This window comes from Emydura macquarii, unplaced genomic scaffold (genome assembly GCF_026122565.2).
Source record: "Emydura macquarii macquarii isolate MOO-44397 ecotype Brisbane River unplaced genomic scaffold, CSIRO-AGI_Emac_v2 contig_1477, whole genome shotgun sequence".
NCBI classification, from domain to species: Eukaryota; Metazoa; Chordata; order Testudines; family Chelidae; genus Emydura; species Emydura macquarii.
Window position 1 is genome coordinate 17,866,354 of NW_027131614.1, and position 17,196 is coordinate 17,883,549.

Sequence of the window (17,196 nt, forward strand, 5' to 3'; positions counted from 1 at the left end):
AAAAGAGAGGAGGCCAACTGAAAGTCTCCTTTTTTTCTCCTCCACATCATCTCAGGGGGAAGGGATACCCACTGAAAATGGTGGAGAGTCCTATGGCGCTGGGATCTTGGTACCAAAAGGTGCTTAGTACCCATAAGAAGCGGGGACTCTGGCTCATCAGATACCATAAGGTCCTTAGAGTACTGCAATTCCTGAGGTACTGAGAAGGAATCTTTTACTAAAGCCGTAGCCAAGGCCATAGTTGCCAAAGCCAACAGTACAGATGATGATTGCACTGCAGTTGAAGGGTGTGGGGGTGTCATGCCAAATGTGCTGGTGGCTGGATAAACTGCATCAGTACCAACAGCTGGGTTAAGGAGAGTAATGGCACTGACGGCTGGGTCGGATGAATTAGTACTGACAGCTGGGCTGAACTCGACAGTGCCCCACACCTGTTCTCCTTGCTGGTAGAGGATACTGGGGCCCTGTCAGAATGATGTCTCCTTTCCTTGGAGCTCTAAGGCTTCAGAGCCCCCCAGTGGTTCCTGTAGAGGAGTCCTTGACCTCAACAGTACCCTTGGAGACCGTGGACTTGGCTGGGCATTTAGTCTTTTCTGGAGCTGGCTCCTTGGAGTGAGAGTCCACACTTCTCTTTTTGGGAGTTTTCCCAGAAGCTTCCAAAGTCTTCTCTTCCTTTGGGGAAGCTTGCCCCAAGGTAAAAGGCATGCTCTGGATCTGTCTGGGGACAGATATCCAGAGGGAAGGGGTCACCTGGTTTTGGTTGCAGGGAGCACTCCATCGCAAACAGTCTTAGCTTGGTCTCCCTGTTCTTCCTTGTCTTAGACTTGAGGGCCAAGCAGAAGTTGCATTTCTGGGAGATGTTGGACTCCCTCAAGCAATGAACACACAGAGTGGCCACTGTTTACAACAATAGCCTCTCAGCATGACAGGCAGCATTTGAAGCCTGATGAGTCAGGCACATCCTGCTAGGAAAATGAGTCTCCTGGAGGGAAAAAGGGGGAGGAGAACAAAAAAATCCCCTCACTATCTTTAGAAACTAATTAATTATAACTACTAGTAGTAAGTAGTAGAAATAGTCCATCGCTGAAAACGATGACAATATTGTCACAATTCTCATCTATGGCTACACACGACTCTGAAGTCCAAATTCTGGTGCAAAAAGTTGGCCACACTGAGGGCACGGGAAGTTTGTATCCAAGATGTTTGATGATACAGCTCTATGGCGCCTTTCATGTGTAGCCTGGAGATGATTTCATCGATCCCGCTCAAACCTGTTGCATGCTAATCTTGTCAGAGACTGTTCTGAGCTGTTTGCTTGAGTTCTTTGAGATTGATGTCAGCCCTGGAGACAGCTCTTCAAATTATCTTTCAAACGCTTACACGAATGACCTTTCTTTTGCCCGCCTCATATAGCATGTTTTGAGAAGTGGTGGTCTTCCATTCTGATGACATGTCCAGTCCACCTAAGTTGTGCTCTGATTAGCAGTTCCTCAATGCTGGTTGTGTTTGCTCTAATTATACTACCCTAACTATATTCTAACTATATACTCTATATACTAACTATATACTCTAATGACACTACCAACTACTAGACCAAGTATCTTAACACTAAGGAAAAATAGAATGGCCGAGGCACACTCAAGGTAGACATGCTAAGGCTCCATCTCAGGCTGAAATGGTTGATAAGAAGCTAAGGACGGTTCACCTGTGCACCCCTATATAGTTTTGGTATCTGGCATGAGGAGGCACAGGGTGCACAGGAGAGCCGAGTGGACGCTGCTAGCTAAAAATCTCCAATTAAGGGCTTGAAAGGCACATGAGCACCTAAAGTGGAGCACCCATAGAGACACGTCTTGAAGAATAAAGGTTGTGGCATAGGAGTTCATTGGATAAACTCCTTTTATTTTTCTAATTTATTCATTCAGCAGTTTGAGTATATGAGTAAAATCCAATACACAACATGTAATGACAAAGCCAAACTAAATTAATGCCAGTTCCTTAATCAGTTTCAATTCCCAGTGATCTACTTCCCAGTGGTCCTTACTTCCCAGTCAGGGCCAAGTCTGAACAAAAAGAGAAGCATTATACAGTACCCCTGTGGTGTAGCTAGTCATGGAAATTTAGGTGGGCCCCAAAACATGATGGATGGGCAATGTCCAATATCTGAGCTCCCACCTTCAGGATGCACGGTTCCCAAATAAAGCCCATTAATAAATTCACTTAAACTTGGCATTCACACAGACTCTGATTCTGGTGGGCCTAAGTGCTAATTGTGTGAGCCACAACCTGCCTGGGCCTACCCATGCCTACACCTCCACTGTACCCTGAAAATTAGCAGACTAGTTTACAGAAAAATCATGGTTGGGGACAGGAATATATTCTAAAACCAAAAGGGTTTCCACTGAATACCTACCAATCATCCACTGTCTAAGAACTGTCAGCAAAAGTACTTCAGATGACATTATATATGTATGTCAGCAACAGAATAAGAAGTCATTTTTAAGCCAGCTAAGATGCAAACTATATAGGCTCTGGAGAACAAAAGTAATGTTGCAAAAGTCTCCGAGAAGAAAATAATAAGCTTGTGCAATCTTTGGAGAGTTAGTATAATACATCCTCTTTAACCAACAACTAGGCAATCAGATAGCAGCATTCTGCAGTAGCTGTAGTTTCCGATAGATCCACAGCCAGACATAATCCACTAAAGAGTAATCTATATTGACATCACCAGCACATGAATAACTACAACTATGTGAGAAAAAGGGTCACTACTGCCTAACAAATATATGGAAACAAGTGCTTTTGGCTATTGCTGCTACCTGGCAATCTAGGAGCAGGTTGGGGTCCAGAATCCCCTTTCGATTCCTGGATGGCAAAACTTCTTTAAGACTGGGAAAACTCCCTCAATAACGGGGAAAAGCAACATCTTGGTCACACCTTCTAGAAGCTTCCCAACTGGAGCTAGTCAGGAACATTCAATGCAGTGGTTTGTCACAAAATGTTGATTTGCCAAAACCTTTTGCAGAAACATGCTAGTTTCAATAAAACTTTTCTCAGGAAAGGTTTCTTGGGTTGAAGATGGAATTTCTGGTCAAAATGAGAGAGACAGACACCCGCCCCACACACACACCTCTGCCACAATAACCCAGTGGTGAGGCTACTCAACCAGATATGAGAGATCCAGGTATGAGTCTTGCTTTCCCTGATTCAGACCAGGGATCTGAACATGGTCTCCTACATCCCAGCAGAGTGCCCTTTGCACCATGCAAAGGCTATTCTGGGGTATGTCTCTCTCCAGCTCTTTGCAACTACTTCAGAATGTGTCTATTTTGTCTCTATACAGAAAGGGAATGTTTTTGAGATCACAAACATTTTAACAGGACAAGAAATTTGTTTCCTGCACAGCTCTATTCCAAACCTTCCAGCAACATCATTATTTTAATTGGACTGAGCCTCTGCCACCTTTCTCTCACCCAGATACTGGTAAAAAAGAGAGGTTGTACTATTCATGTCTACTAAAATAAAGAGACCTAGTATTGCAAGTCTCTCTGCTCACTGATTGCACCACAGCCCAAACTGTCTCACACTGCCATCAGAGCTCTCAAGTACAAGCAGAACAGGAAATGTGACAATAGTATAACTTTGCCAAACTACACAAATGCACCCTTAGAACGGATAAGTAATTTAATAACACCACACTCAAGGAGCTGACAGGATGGAACAGTACCACTAAAATGCAATTCCATTCATTTCAGCCAAGGTCCTCAACCAGATCAATAAAAACTTATGATAAACATTATCAAAGTTTACTGAACAACAAAAATCTTAATTGACACTCAGTATCTGTGCATCACTAAAAGGGAATCAACCAGCCAAACAGAAGTGCTTCTCAAAGCTGTATCCAAACTAAAAGCCAGAATGATATGAATATGGACAATGAAAGTTATATGAATTTAGCAGTTACCAAATGCCTGAGTCTGATCACCTCCAAAAGTGTTATTCTACATCTAGTATTCCTCTACCATGAACGTTCATAATTAATACATTGCTTACACACTTTACCTGTGTTACCATCATTCTTGCCTTTTTATATGCCAGCTGCTATTTTAGTTCCTTTTCCATCTACTAGATACAAAACACAATTTTCCTGAAAAAGGCATGGTTACTTGTATATCCCTGGTACTACTGTACCTGTGTGTTTGATTGAATCTTTGTATCAAACGGCTTCCATCCGCTAGCCTAATCTGAATTTTAGTTGTTGCAATGGAGTCATCAATCAGAACAGTTGCATTAAGGATGGATTTCTCCTCTTCTTCTGGGGAAGAAGGTGTACTGATAATTTCAGGTGTGAGGCTAAAGAATTGAAGCATAGGTGTTACCGAAAGAATGAAAGCACAACTGAAAAGATGCATTCTACAGCATTTCTTCTTAGCTTTCTTTTCTATCTGAAGCTAGTATCATGCACAATATACTAATTGAGTTGAATATTGAAGAGTGTCAAAATTGCCTGCATTTGTATATGGATAAGATTTTAGATACATGCACTTAAGTCACACAAGAACACATTCTCCATACAAGATGTTTCTTGTACATGACTATATGTACAGGAATATTTCATGCACATCACTACTATAAAAAGGAAGATTAATACAATCACATAATTTTATATATATGGACTATGGATGAACATAAAACAACATTTTTGTGTATGTTAATACTAGAACATGAAATAAAGGGTGCATAATTTTAAATTTATTCATTGTAGCTTATGGGCCATATTTGGAGATAATGTAAATGGTTACGTAAATTATACATTGGTAGGTTGCCTCAACTGCTTTATAGTTTATGCTTTCATGCACCCTGTTGACTGTTCCTGCGACAACCTTTCTCTGTCTCTTCACCCTCTCAGGATCTTATTTATAATGATTTATTGGTGTTTAATTTACACCATCATTTAAGTCACCTCTGAATTTGGCCCTTTACGCACAAGAATGTTGATTAGTGTAGAAACAACGAGTGTCCTGCAATACTTTAAAGACTAACAAATTTAATTTCTGCAGGCATAAGCTTCCGTGGGCTGTAACCCCACGAAAGCTTATGCCTGCAGAAATTAAATTTGTTAGTCTTTAAAGTGCTACAGGACTCTCATTGTTTTTGCTGTATACAGACTAACACAGCTACCCCTCTGGAACTTGATTAGTGTAGGGATTGCTAAGTCTGTTGTAAAGATAGGGTGAAGGGAAGTGTTTCGGCTCCGGTTGGGTGCAGTCTAGAGTTTTGATTATGGATAGGAGATTGCATCCTGGGCAGGGTCTATATCTGAGAGTGCTATAATCTCATGGTAGAGAAGGGTTGAGTAGCTAACATAAAAAAAGAAAAAAGTTTTCAGAAACTGTAACGTTTACAGCTTGGGCTATTTTTCACACACCTAGCAGCTGTTCTTTAATGAATGCACTAACGCCAAATTAATCTGCTATCTACTTTTTCCCTCTTGGTCACATAAGTCTGTATGTAATTTAACATTTAAAGGATTTATATCACCAACATTTTTATTTGTTTTTAATAATCAGTCCTCTTTCCCTAGCCTCCAAGTCTAGGTTTGGCAAATTTCGATTGCAAACTCTTTTGGAGTAAGGAATCATGTCCCATTTAATTTATGTAAGCAATATTCCATGTTATGGTTATATTTAAAAGTTTAAAAATGATACTTCATTAAAGAAAACCTGGGAAAATGACCACTATGTGACAAATAAGTTAGCCTTTTAATCACATACCCGATTATTAATTTTGTATCTATTAGATTACCTTTTTCACTGTTTATGGAGTTAAGACTTTAGGGGCCAGAAAATCAGAAGTACATACAACTACATGCAGAAAAATAAACAAATGCAATTGTTTGCCTAATTTCCATGCATAATTATCCAGTTTGCGAATGCCATCAAAATGTTTGTAAATGCAAATGGCCAAATCTGAATTAAGCTGCCCATTGGCAGCACACTTTCTTCATGTGTCCAACCCATGCATTTAGTGCTTGAGAAATTCCATTTAAAAAAGGCATTAAACACATGAATAATTGTGAATTTGCATACTACAAATTAAACTGTTTTGTATTAGAGAAATTAAGAGCTATTTATGTACTCTTAAGTGATGAGATTCAAATTTTGTAAGACGAAACTAACATCATTAGAACATAAAAAAACAATATAAGCACAGCAGAAAATCATTTTTTCTAGTGTGGGGTATTCTACTACTTATATATAATATGAGTATCTACACATACATACACAAAATATATAGGAAATATCTGATGTAATACAAAAAGTTTTATTTGCATGAGTTTGGCCTTGGCATATTGTTCAGAAGAGGTTAAGCCATGAGTTCTACAAATATGGAAGTTGTCCAGTGTTGAGAAAACTTTTATATCACAATGTGATATATTGTGCATGTGATTTTAAACATAATGATCCAGATTCTCAGCTTGTGTCAACTGGCATCACTGCATTGAAATCAACAGAACTGTGCAGATTTACACAAGTTTAAGAATTTGATCTTGTAGAAGCCTTTCATATCCCCCACCTGGAAAGCCAAATTCCTTTGTTACAATAAGTCCCCACTGTAAACGGCTCAGAGAAAGCCAAAGATCATAGGCCATGGACAATCTGTGACAATGACCTAAAATAAGTCTTCCAAGGCAAGAAGAATGCTAGAAACTGACAGCTTCCCTTTTCCAATGATATAAAACTTCTGCTTTTAACTTTACAGGGCTGAAAGATCACATTTTTATGCTGAAAACAGTTGTTATTGGCCCAGGACAAGATCTTATATCTCCAGGGCTTGGGCAGATGTAATTTTGTGCAAGAGGAGGAGAAATAATTTCTCTGGCAACTTAATATATTTTAAAAAATAGAAGGTGTTTAAAGCTGCATAAGGGTTTGTAATGTAAGAATAAATTCAGGGAGATGGAAGGCAGAGGAGGGGATCAAAGATGCAGGATAAATAAATTGATAAAATGGTTCTGAAATTTATCACATGGAAACCATTTCCGCATATATAACATATACGTACTATATCTTTTACTTAACAGGGAAGAGAGCTAATGGATGACAACAAGAAGGCAGAAGTGTTTCATGCCTATTTTGCTTCAGTCTTCATTAAAGGCAAATTGTGACAAGATACTTTAAACAATTAATATTAACAAAAAGGGGGAAGGAACACAAGCCAAAACAGGGAAAGAACAGGTTAAAGAATATTTAGATAAGTTAGATGTATTCAAGTAATCAGGGCCTGATGAAATTCACCTTAGGAACTAGCTGAAGCAATCTCAGAACCATCAGTGATTATTTTTGAGAACTCATGGAGGATGGGTGAGGTCCCAGAGGACTGGACAAGGGCAAACATAATACCTATCTTTAAAAAGGGGAACAAAGATGACCTGGGGAATTATAGACCAGTCAGCCTAACTTTGATACCTGGAATGATACTGGAACAAATTATTAAACAATCAATTTGTAAGCATGCTGAGGGTAATAGAGTAATAAGTAATAGCCAGCATGTATTCGTCAAGAACAAATCACCCCAAATCAATCTAATTTCTTCCTTTGACATGGTTACTAGACAAATGGACAGGGGAGAAGCTGCAGATGTGATATGCTTGATTTTAGTAAGACTTCTGACACAGTCCCACATAACATTCTCAAAAGCAAACCAGCAAAAGGTAGTCTAAATTAAATTACCATAAAGTGGATGCAAAACTGACTGAAAGCCTATATTGAAGGAGTAATTATCAGTGGTTTGCTTTCAAACTGGTGGGACATATCTAGTGGGGCCTCACTGTGATTTACAATGGGTCCAGTACTTTTCAATATTTTTATTAATGATTTGACAGTATGCATATAAAATTTGCAGGTGACACCAAGCTGGGAGTGGCTGCTTGCACTTCGGAGGACAGGATTAGAAGTCAAAATGACCTTGACAAATTGGAGAATTAGTCTGAAATCAACAAGATGAAATTCAATAAAGACAAGTGCAAAGTACTACAGTTAGGAAGGCAAAATCAAATGCACAAATAGGGAATAACTGCCATAGCATTAGTACTGCTGAAAAGGATCTGGGGATTATAGTGGATCACAAATTGAATGAGTCAACAATGGGATGTAGTTGTGAAAAAAGCTAATATTCTGGGGTGTATTAACTGGAACGTCGTATGTCAGACACGGGAGGTAACTGTCCTGCTCTACTCAACACTGGTGAGGTCTCAGCTGGGGTACTGTGTCCAGTTCTGGAGGCCTCACTTTAGCAAAGATGTGGACAAATTGGAGAGAGTACAGAGGAAAGCAACAAAAATGATAGAAGGTTTAGAAAACTGGAAAGATTTAAAAAAAGCCTGGATATATTTAGTCTTGAGAAACAAAAAATGAGGGGTGAGGGGGAATCTGATAATAGTCTTCAAATATGTTAAGGGCTATTATAAAGAGCACAGTGACAGATGGTTCTCCATGTTCACTGAAAGTAGGACAAGAAATAATGGGCTTAATCTGCTGTAAGGGAGTTTCAGGTTAGATATTAGGAAAAGCTTTCTAATTATAAAGATAGTTAAGTACTGCAATAGGTTACCAAGACAGGTTGTGAAATCCCCATCACTGGAATTTTTTAGACAAACACCTGTTTGATATATTTGGTCCTCCCTCAGCGCAGGTCCCTTCCAGCCCTATATTTCTATGATTCTATAGTAATCCAAGTAACATTAAATTTATACTTATCTAATTTTAAGAAGTACTTACCCAAGTCCCTTCAAAATTAAGTTAATTTACCCAATGACAATATACAGAAATGTCACTTGACAGCATTTTAAGGAAATTTGTAAGTGTAGCAATATATGTTTATAACGGAACATTTCCTGGAGCTTTAATTATATCACTTCTAATACGACATTCTCCACTCATACTTCAATAATACTAAGATGATGGAATAGACTGTGCATGCACAACCCAGAATCCTGCTATATATTACTGCCTCATAAAATTTGTTGAACCATATATAAACAAGACATTATTTAGTGTAAGTTCCGTGGCCTTTAGAGACCAAAGTAGAAGTAGCTTTTCTAACACCACACTGCAGGTTCATTTATTTCTCTTAAGAGATTTACTGTTTTAGGAAGGAGGTGGTGCACTGCGAAGAGGTTTCCTGTGCCTTCTCCTCCTTTAGCACCAGCTACAATTTGGTACTAAATGAAGTAGCGGGGATTAGGAGGTGATGAAGAGTGTTACACATTAGGTAATTCTCCCCTTCTATCTACAGATATTTTTTCTGATCAAGATCAAATAAAACCTGAGTCCAAAATTGATCTCTGTTATAACTCCATCTAAGTCAAAGCAGTTACAACAGGATAAATTCAGTCCATAATCTTTAACAAGCAGTGGAAGGTAGGAGAACTGGGATGCAATGCTTGAAGAAATAGATGTGAAATTCTTGGGAGAAAAAAAAATATCCTTCTGGTGCTCACAGTTAGTAAAACACAGGACTCAAGACAATCTTGAAGAAAACTGAAAGTATTTTCTAAAATGGAAGAAAAATCATTCTGGTTTAAGATATTTGAGTGGCATGAATGTGCAAAGATGCTGGGGAGAGAGAAAGCGAGACACGGAGAGATGGAGAGAACATTACTCAAGTTTGTCAGTAACCAGGCACAGATCATTACAGCTGATACTGAAAGCTCCAAATAAAAAACCTATGCAATTAATTAAACCAGCTTTTGACACTTATACCCCATACACCTTAGCTGCAAATGAAAGGTTTTTCAGCAAATTCATTTGAATATGTCAGTTAAGTTCAAAGAAGGAAGACTTGGAGAGTGAGAACTGAAGTGGAGTTTTGAATCAATAACACATAGCTATTGCCTATTGTAATCATATCTGCTTATGTGATATTAGATATGTTACAGATTTATTTTCTACTGTAATAAGATCTTTTAACAGTTAACAATCAATTAAGCTATTTCCAAAAAGTATCAGAACTGACTTGCTGACAAAATGAATACACATTATATAACATGGTGAGCATCATGAAGTTGAGATGTTTACTATTCAACTGCTAGACATTATTGAGTTAGTCTATAAGGTTGCTATGGAGCCTATGATTCTATGTTACATAAAAGCTTGATGACAGAATGTTACGGGTATATTTCTTGCTGCTTATTCTTGCTGAGGTACCTTGAATAATTCTTTAGAGCCTTTTCGAAAAGGTATAATATCTCAAGTCTGATTAGGGATGCAAGCTGACTGTCACATCTCAGATGTTCAGTCATTGGAACATATTTTGGAGTTGCATTATTATGTAACTGTTAGAATTTTATCATTCACCTATTGCTCCAGATACCAGACTAAGCAATTCAAAGGCAGATATCAGATTCTTTAACATTATTGCTTATGTTTCAACTACCTTACTATTATCTATGTACTTCAACTTTTTGTGGTCTCATCAGGATTTCATTGGAATTAAGGTTTTAACGTCATGCAATTTATTGTTTATATTCATTTTGCATCAAATCAAATGGGATTGTCATATTAATATCTCTTCTGTTTAAGGATACTAGACCTGTCAATAGGGTGGGTGGGAGCCTTATAATCAAATGTGTTACCAGTTCATATATTAGATCACAGTATTTCTGCCACTGGCATGTCAGCCAACAGCTGATTTAATTGCTGCTGTACAAAAATTCCATCAGGAACTTGGTCAAGTATCAGACAATGAAAATGTTCATGGCTAAAAGCTGAAAATGACAGAGAAGGATGGGGGCTGGATGGCTCAGGGAATTGGTAATGGAATATATAGTTTGCCATTTATATTGAACACCACAGGCTTAAACACAGACCAAGACTGACAGCCTTAAGTGAAATGAATCAGTGGTCTCAGTCAAATTCCTACAGAATTGGTGCCTTTCTTAAAGTCTCCAACAAAGTTGGCAAACTTGTTAGCAGTCTCAGGTGAGACAGCGAGGAATTAACAAATATCAAGACTTTATATATGGCTCCTTCACACTTAATTGTGGTCCTTCCTGATCAGGGTTGAGGCATATTGGTAAGGTGGCATGTGGAATCCTATACTGCTGCTCTCAGTGTTCTACCCATTCAAAGGATAAAAGGAGGGCTTCAATCTGCACAATCAATCAATCCATTTACCTTGAATCAGCTACATTTCCTTAAAAAAGGAAGGCTAGGTCTGTGTGTAAATAAATTTATTAAGTGTCTAGGTAAACTGATCTGGTAGATTAGATGACATTCCACTATGAATGTCAAGTTCCACTTCATGATACTCTAGAAACAGTAATAAATAAAGCTGTGAGCTTAAATCTGAATAGAATAATCTTAAAGTACTGCATACATTTTTTCCCAAAGATTACAGGCAGAACTGATAGCATCACCCTTAAGTTAATGTTGTCCAAAAGAATTCCATTATAAGACCCAGATTTTAGTTGCTTATAATTTTGCCAAACGTTCATCATTCAGGCTGAAATGTTCTATGCAGGTGTCTGCTTCAGGCTGAACTTTTTGGAAAATTTTAGCAAAAATGGTTCAACCACTGAGAATAAAGATAAGGGTAAAATCTGTTGTTTTGCCAGTGTTATTTATTTTTTTTTTTTTACAACTATGGCAACTTCATTCTTTGGAACAGGGACTTGAAATTCAACTGGGATAATCATCCTGGTTTCAAGGTTGTAGCGTCTGCTATTCCCACAAAAATAAAAGCCTAAAATTTGACAGAGTTATATAAAAAAATAGTACGTGATCATGTAATTAAGCAGGGCTGCCTGGGGGTCGGAGAGAAGGGGAAGGGGCTATATGAGAGGGCCCACAAAATGACAAAGAGGTGGCTGAGCCAAATTTGAGTGAGATGTTGCAACATAGTGCAAGGGATTGCAATACCACTCTGTCTTGATGCCTGCCATCAATAGGGCAGGGAGTGACTTGCCCATCTTAGCCAGCCCAGAACCCACAGTCTCTGTCATACCAGGCCTGAGGTGACCTGCCAGGTTGAGAGCCCAGTGGAAGAAGTAAGGTCAGGGATGCTGCTCCCGCTGGTAACGGGGCCAAAGCTCAGAGACAGGCAAGACCTAGCTGCATGCAGGGAAGAGCAACCCCATCCCTGTGGGGAAGGCTGTGACCCCACAGACCCAGGCCCTCGCTGACCCCCCCCCCCCCATCCTTTTCCCTCTTATTAATCTCCGTCGTTTCCATGGTCATTTTTTTCCCCAGATGAGGGCCTCAATTTTAGATTTTGAACCCAAAACCCTTTCTGCAGCCTTGAAGACTGTATAATAAGGCAGGCAGTTTTAGGACAGAATGGGACAGAATCAGGTTGCACAGGCAACCTTAATTCTGGGATTTTCTAACTTTTATGTTTTGACATATTTGACTTGTGATATTTTGGATGAATAAAAGTATTTGTTTTCATTCACTACATTCCCTGACCAACACAGATCAATGCACACTTTTGGTATTAACTGACATAAGTGGAAAGCACACTGAATTAGCTTCTCCAGAAGTTTCCTCTAACTCAGTTAAAATCAGGGTCTGAAACCACTATTTAAACAGCATCATAGAAAACATTACAAAACTAAAATGTGTCTTTTGCAGTCACCCTGCGCCCTATTCTTTCTTTTAATTGCAAAATGACACATACACATGATAGAATGGAATATTAATTGTTTTACATTTATTTTTACCTTCCAAGCTTTTGTCCTTCTCCACTGAAAGCTTTGAATTTCAATCTAGGCTTTACATACTCCTGTTCTTGGTGGTCTTCCATATCCAAGTTAACTTGGCCACCATGCACCAGTCGTTGAAGTTCCAAAGGAATCTCTCTTAATTGCAAAAATAAACCATTTTTAGCAGTCTCCTTAGAAATTCCCAACTACAGTACAATAAAATATTGCAGTACGGATTTTACAAGAAAAGAGGCTAAACAATATTTTAATAAAGAATAGAAACTAGTGCTCTATTCATATTAAAATGCAGAGCAATTCAATTATGACTACTTCTTCCAAAAGTCACAGTTAAAAATAAAGGCTAATTGAAAGTATAATTAATGCAATTCACTATTAAGTCACAAGTTGAAATCTAGGATGTGCACTGATACAAGGAATAAGTGTGTACAATTTAAGAGCCACATTTTGCAAATGATGTTCAAGCAGAAGAAATTACTGGGGAGTTCTGTGTTTAAAAACAGTGTGATGGAATATTGCCTATCCTTAGTTATTTTTAATATTTGGCTAAGAATTTAAAAAATAATCAAGAAGAACAGAATTAGAAATGATGTCTAAAATAGTCGCTGTAACTTTAAAGCTATAATATAATTTTTCACTAGTCAAACATTTAAAAAGTTTTCTTAAGTAATCCCTAATGCAATACATTTTTTGTCTGTCAATCACAGTCCTTAGCAGGGATCATAAACCAATTCAGGTGAGGAAAAAGGCTTTGAGAAATAATCAATTGATTATTATTTGATTATTATATTGAAGTAGCAGCCAGGGCCCTCAATTAGTAACATTGCCCCCATTGTGCTAGGTGCTGTACAAATATGTACAAAGACACAACCTCTACCCTGAAGAGCTTGCAATCTCAGACAAAAATCAATATGTACAGGGTGAAGGGAAGAGGGATGCAATCAAATATATATAAAATACAAATATATAGCAGGGGTGGACAAACTTACTGACCCCCGGAGACCCTCCTCCCCGCTGGGCAGAATCCTATACCCACACCACCCTGCCACAGGGCAGAAGCTCCGAGCTCCCCACCCCAGTCTGGTAAGCAGAGAATGCGGGGGGGAGGGGGAGGGGGGAGGAGTTGGGGGCGGGAGGGAGGGAAGGGTGTGCTAGAGAGATATGCAAGCTGCATTTTAATGGTAAAAAAGCAGCTCATGAGCCAGAGTCTGGCCACCCCTGATATATAGAATAGGAGGTATAACGGAATTTAAAACCGGACTTGCAGTCACTGGAGTAATTACGAGTGATCAAAATGTATTTCATTTGATAACTTTTGTGGTGTTTCAATATTCCTCATAAGAATAGAAATTGTATCCCTATATAAACAAAACTTCTAAGCGTGTTGCGTAACAATTAGTAATACCGTACTTTACTTTTGCATAATGCCATTCAATTCAAAGGATCACAAAGTGCTTTCCAATTTACTTTATACACCCCTGAAATGCATCCACCTCTTATGCAGAGCTCAGTTGTTCAAAAACCTATATCAACACTTTACTTTCTATGCTATTAAGAAAATATTTCTGCTAAGATTGCCTGATATAACAAATTGGGCTCTTCACATATACAGTGGATACCTTACAGGTATTAAAACATTATTCAAGTTAAGGAATAACCACACCTGTTTTGCTCAGCCCAGCGTAATATGAATATTCAAAAAGAAGGTAGCATCTGTCACCATGAATAACCTGTGAATTATTTTGAATCAGTTAGCACTTCCAAACCTACTGATAAGTATGATGTTATTTGTGGCACAGGCCAGGTGGAATCTCAGTTTTAGGGCTTGATTACACATCAAGAGGAGTGTGATTTGTAAAGTGCTCAAACATGCTGCACTCTAATACCCTGTGTAGACCCTGCTGGCATGCTCTAAAATGTAATTAGTAATGTAGTCCTCAAACAGCTTTACAAATCACACCCCTCTGGCACACTTTGCCACTGCTGTGTACAGAAGCCCTAAGTGGCTGAACCAGTGTACAGTGTGCTTTAATAGTGTTTTAATCATCACAAAAAACATGGTAAACAATATTTTAATCATTAAACTTCAGATATTTTCTTCTGATTGTAAAAGGCATTGACGTACACCTGTACTCTGCCCAGCAGGAGCTACCAGCACACCCTCTATGTAAATTATTGCTATTTGAGCATATTTGCACAAAGAAATAATTTGCATGGAGTGGCAATGTGTATAGGACCTTTGTTGTGTCAGAGAGCATATGCGTGTATATATGCAAATAATGCTCTCTAACATCCCAGCTTCAGAGGTGTCCTGGAATTCCCCAATGCAGCTATAGCATAATAAAGTGAACAGACAGTCTATGGAATAGTCCCATACTGCAGTCCTTCCCTCCATCATAAAAAATTCCAGGAGATATAAATGCTGTTTGATCCATTGCAAAGAGGTCCCTATGACAATATACACTGTCTGTATCTCTGCAGTAACATCAATCAGCCTAATCTTGTTTCTGGTAGAATAGTTATTTAATTTTTCACTACCCAATTGCTTAACATTGCAGAAGTGTTATATCCTTTTTTAATATTTATCAGTGTTTTATTACTTATTTCCCGTCTCTCCACCTCATTGCTCTAATATAGTCAGCAAAATAGCCAGCATTATAACTTACCCTCTTTTAACAGACTCAAGAAACTGAGCATTTGTTGGGTCTGTGTAAGATCTCAACTCTCCATCATCTAAACTGAAACCATTCCTCCACAGTTTAAGCAAAATTTGAACCTATTGAGCAAAGACAGTATAATAAAAAACTGAATGAAAAAAAATTCCTAAGCAATTATCTGCTGATCTCTTTTCAGCATTGTACATATTGCCAAATATTAGCATACTGAATCTAAAACAAAAATATTTATCAAAATACAGAAACATAAGACAGAAAGCAAAAGAAATAAAAACACTGTGTGTTCGTTTCTGTGGTTAGATTTTGGACTGTCATTTTTAGATTCCCTAGAAAAGTGACATGGACTTCTACTAACAGTGGCACTGTTGCTACAGTCGAAATTACAAACTCAGTGCTACTGAGACTCAGTGCTACTGGCGCCCTTGAACTTCACAATAAGCCTTGACTTTTATCAGCAACATATCTAATAGATAAACTACAAGGTACACAGAAAATATATGCCAACAATCGTGTACTAGGTTTAACAGATGATGTAACTGCTTTCAAAATAGTGACTACTGCTCTTGTTTAAAATTGACCTAACACCCCATAAACTTGCAGATTACTACTATTCCAAACAGCAGTACATCAAAACACACTAAAGAAATGTTAGTATGCTGTAGCAGGTTCCACAGGGGGACTTAACTTGTAGCAGGCTAGTGTGCTGTTCATTCACACACTGGTTTGCTGCACACTAAATTTCTATGTAGACAAGCCCTTAGACAGGAAGACGTAACAGAATTTAATGCTAGATATGGTGGGGGAAAGAGCAGGAGAAGTCAAAGATAACACCAAGGTTGCAAAGAGGGGAGAGTAGTGTTGTCGTCAATGGTGTCAGAAAAGAGAACAAAATGAAGAAAATTCAGGTTTGGAGAGAATGAGTTTGAGATGGCAGTCGGACATTCATGTAAGTGTATCAAACACAGTTGAAGAGATGGGCAGAGGGATGAAGATTAGAGGCAGAGAATTAGATTTGTAAAATAATTTGTATAGAGGTGATAGCGCCACATGATTTCAACTATCTTGAGCACAGAGGACAAAGAGATGACCTAGGACAGGACTCTGAAGGAAACCAAAAAGAGAAAGATGTTTTAGTGTTAATTTAGTTTTACTGATGATATTAAAGTGTAGTTTTGCTCTGAAAAGGAAATATATGAAAATGGCACCATCTTATTTCCCAGTTCTAGTCCTGTGTACATTCAGCATCATGTCTGCTCTCTTTAGTGGCAAAAGTACGTTTTATTGTTCTTTACTCCTGTTAGCACTGCTGACCAAGCTTAGCTAAGATTCAATCACTGCTGATGTTTTTTCCATCTTGTACATCAACAAAGTTATTTACTAAGCTCCAATCAGTCACATGAACTCAAGTCCATTGAAGACAATAACACAATCAGGAAACACCTCTTCTATTCTATTCAGTTTGTCATAATGACCCCAGCACTTTCACAGGTGTAGCTGAGGGCCCAATGTGGATGTCAGAATATTTATTATTGTTGATGATGCATGATATGGAAAGAACCCTGTCTGACACTCACTGTGCAAATAATATACAAGGCTGACAGAAGAGACACATCTTTCTAACTATAAACTGACACAGAAATCATTGTGCTACAGTAACACAGAACACTATGATGCCACTTTTATAAAGAAACTTCCATAAAGTAACTTTTCAAAGTAGAACTATTCTGGTTGTTTGCATAAATTGGAATTAAAATTAGTCATATACAGTATTTATTTTCTTTCTACACAATATCAACTTTA

General features: G+C 38.2%; 1 protein-coding gene across 2 annotated transcripts in view; it reads right to left on the reverse strand.

Moving 5' to 3' along the window:
• Positions 1-17,196, reverse strand: part of UBXN2B (UBX domain protein 2B) — a 34,059-nt gene that overhangs the window by 6,973 nt on the left and 9,890 nt on the right. For both annotated transcript variants that reach the window (XM_067553736.1, XM_067553737.1), the window contains exons 6-8: positions 15,388-15,497; positions 12,722-12,859; positions 4,192-4,353 (exon numbers count right to left, since the gene is read on the reverse strand). In XM_067553736.1, the coding sequence (XP_067409837.1) occupies positions 4,192-4,353; positions 12,722-12,859; positions 15,388-15,497 (410 nt within the window). The remainder of the gene's footprint in view (positions 1-4,191; positions 4,354-12,721; positions 12,860-15,387; positions 15,498-17,196) is intronic.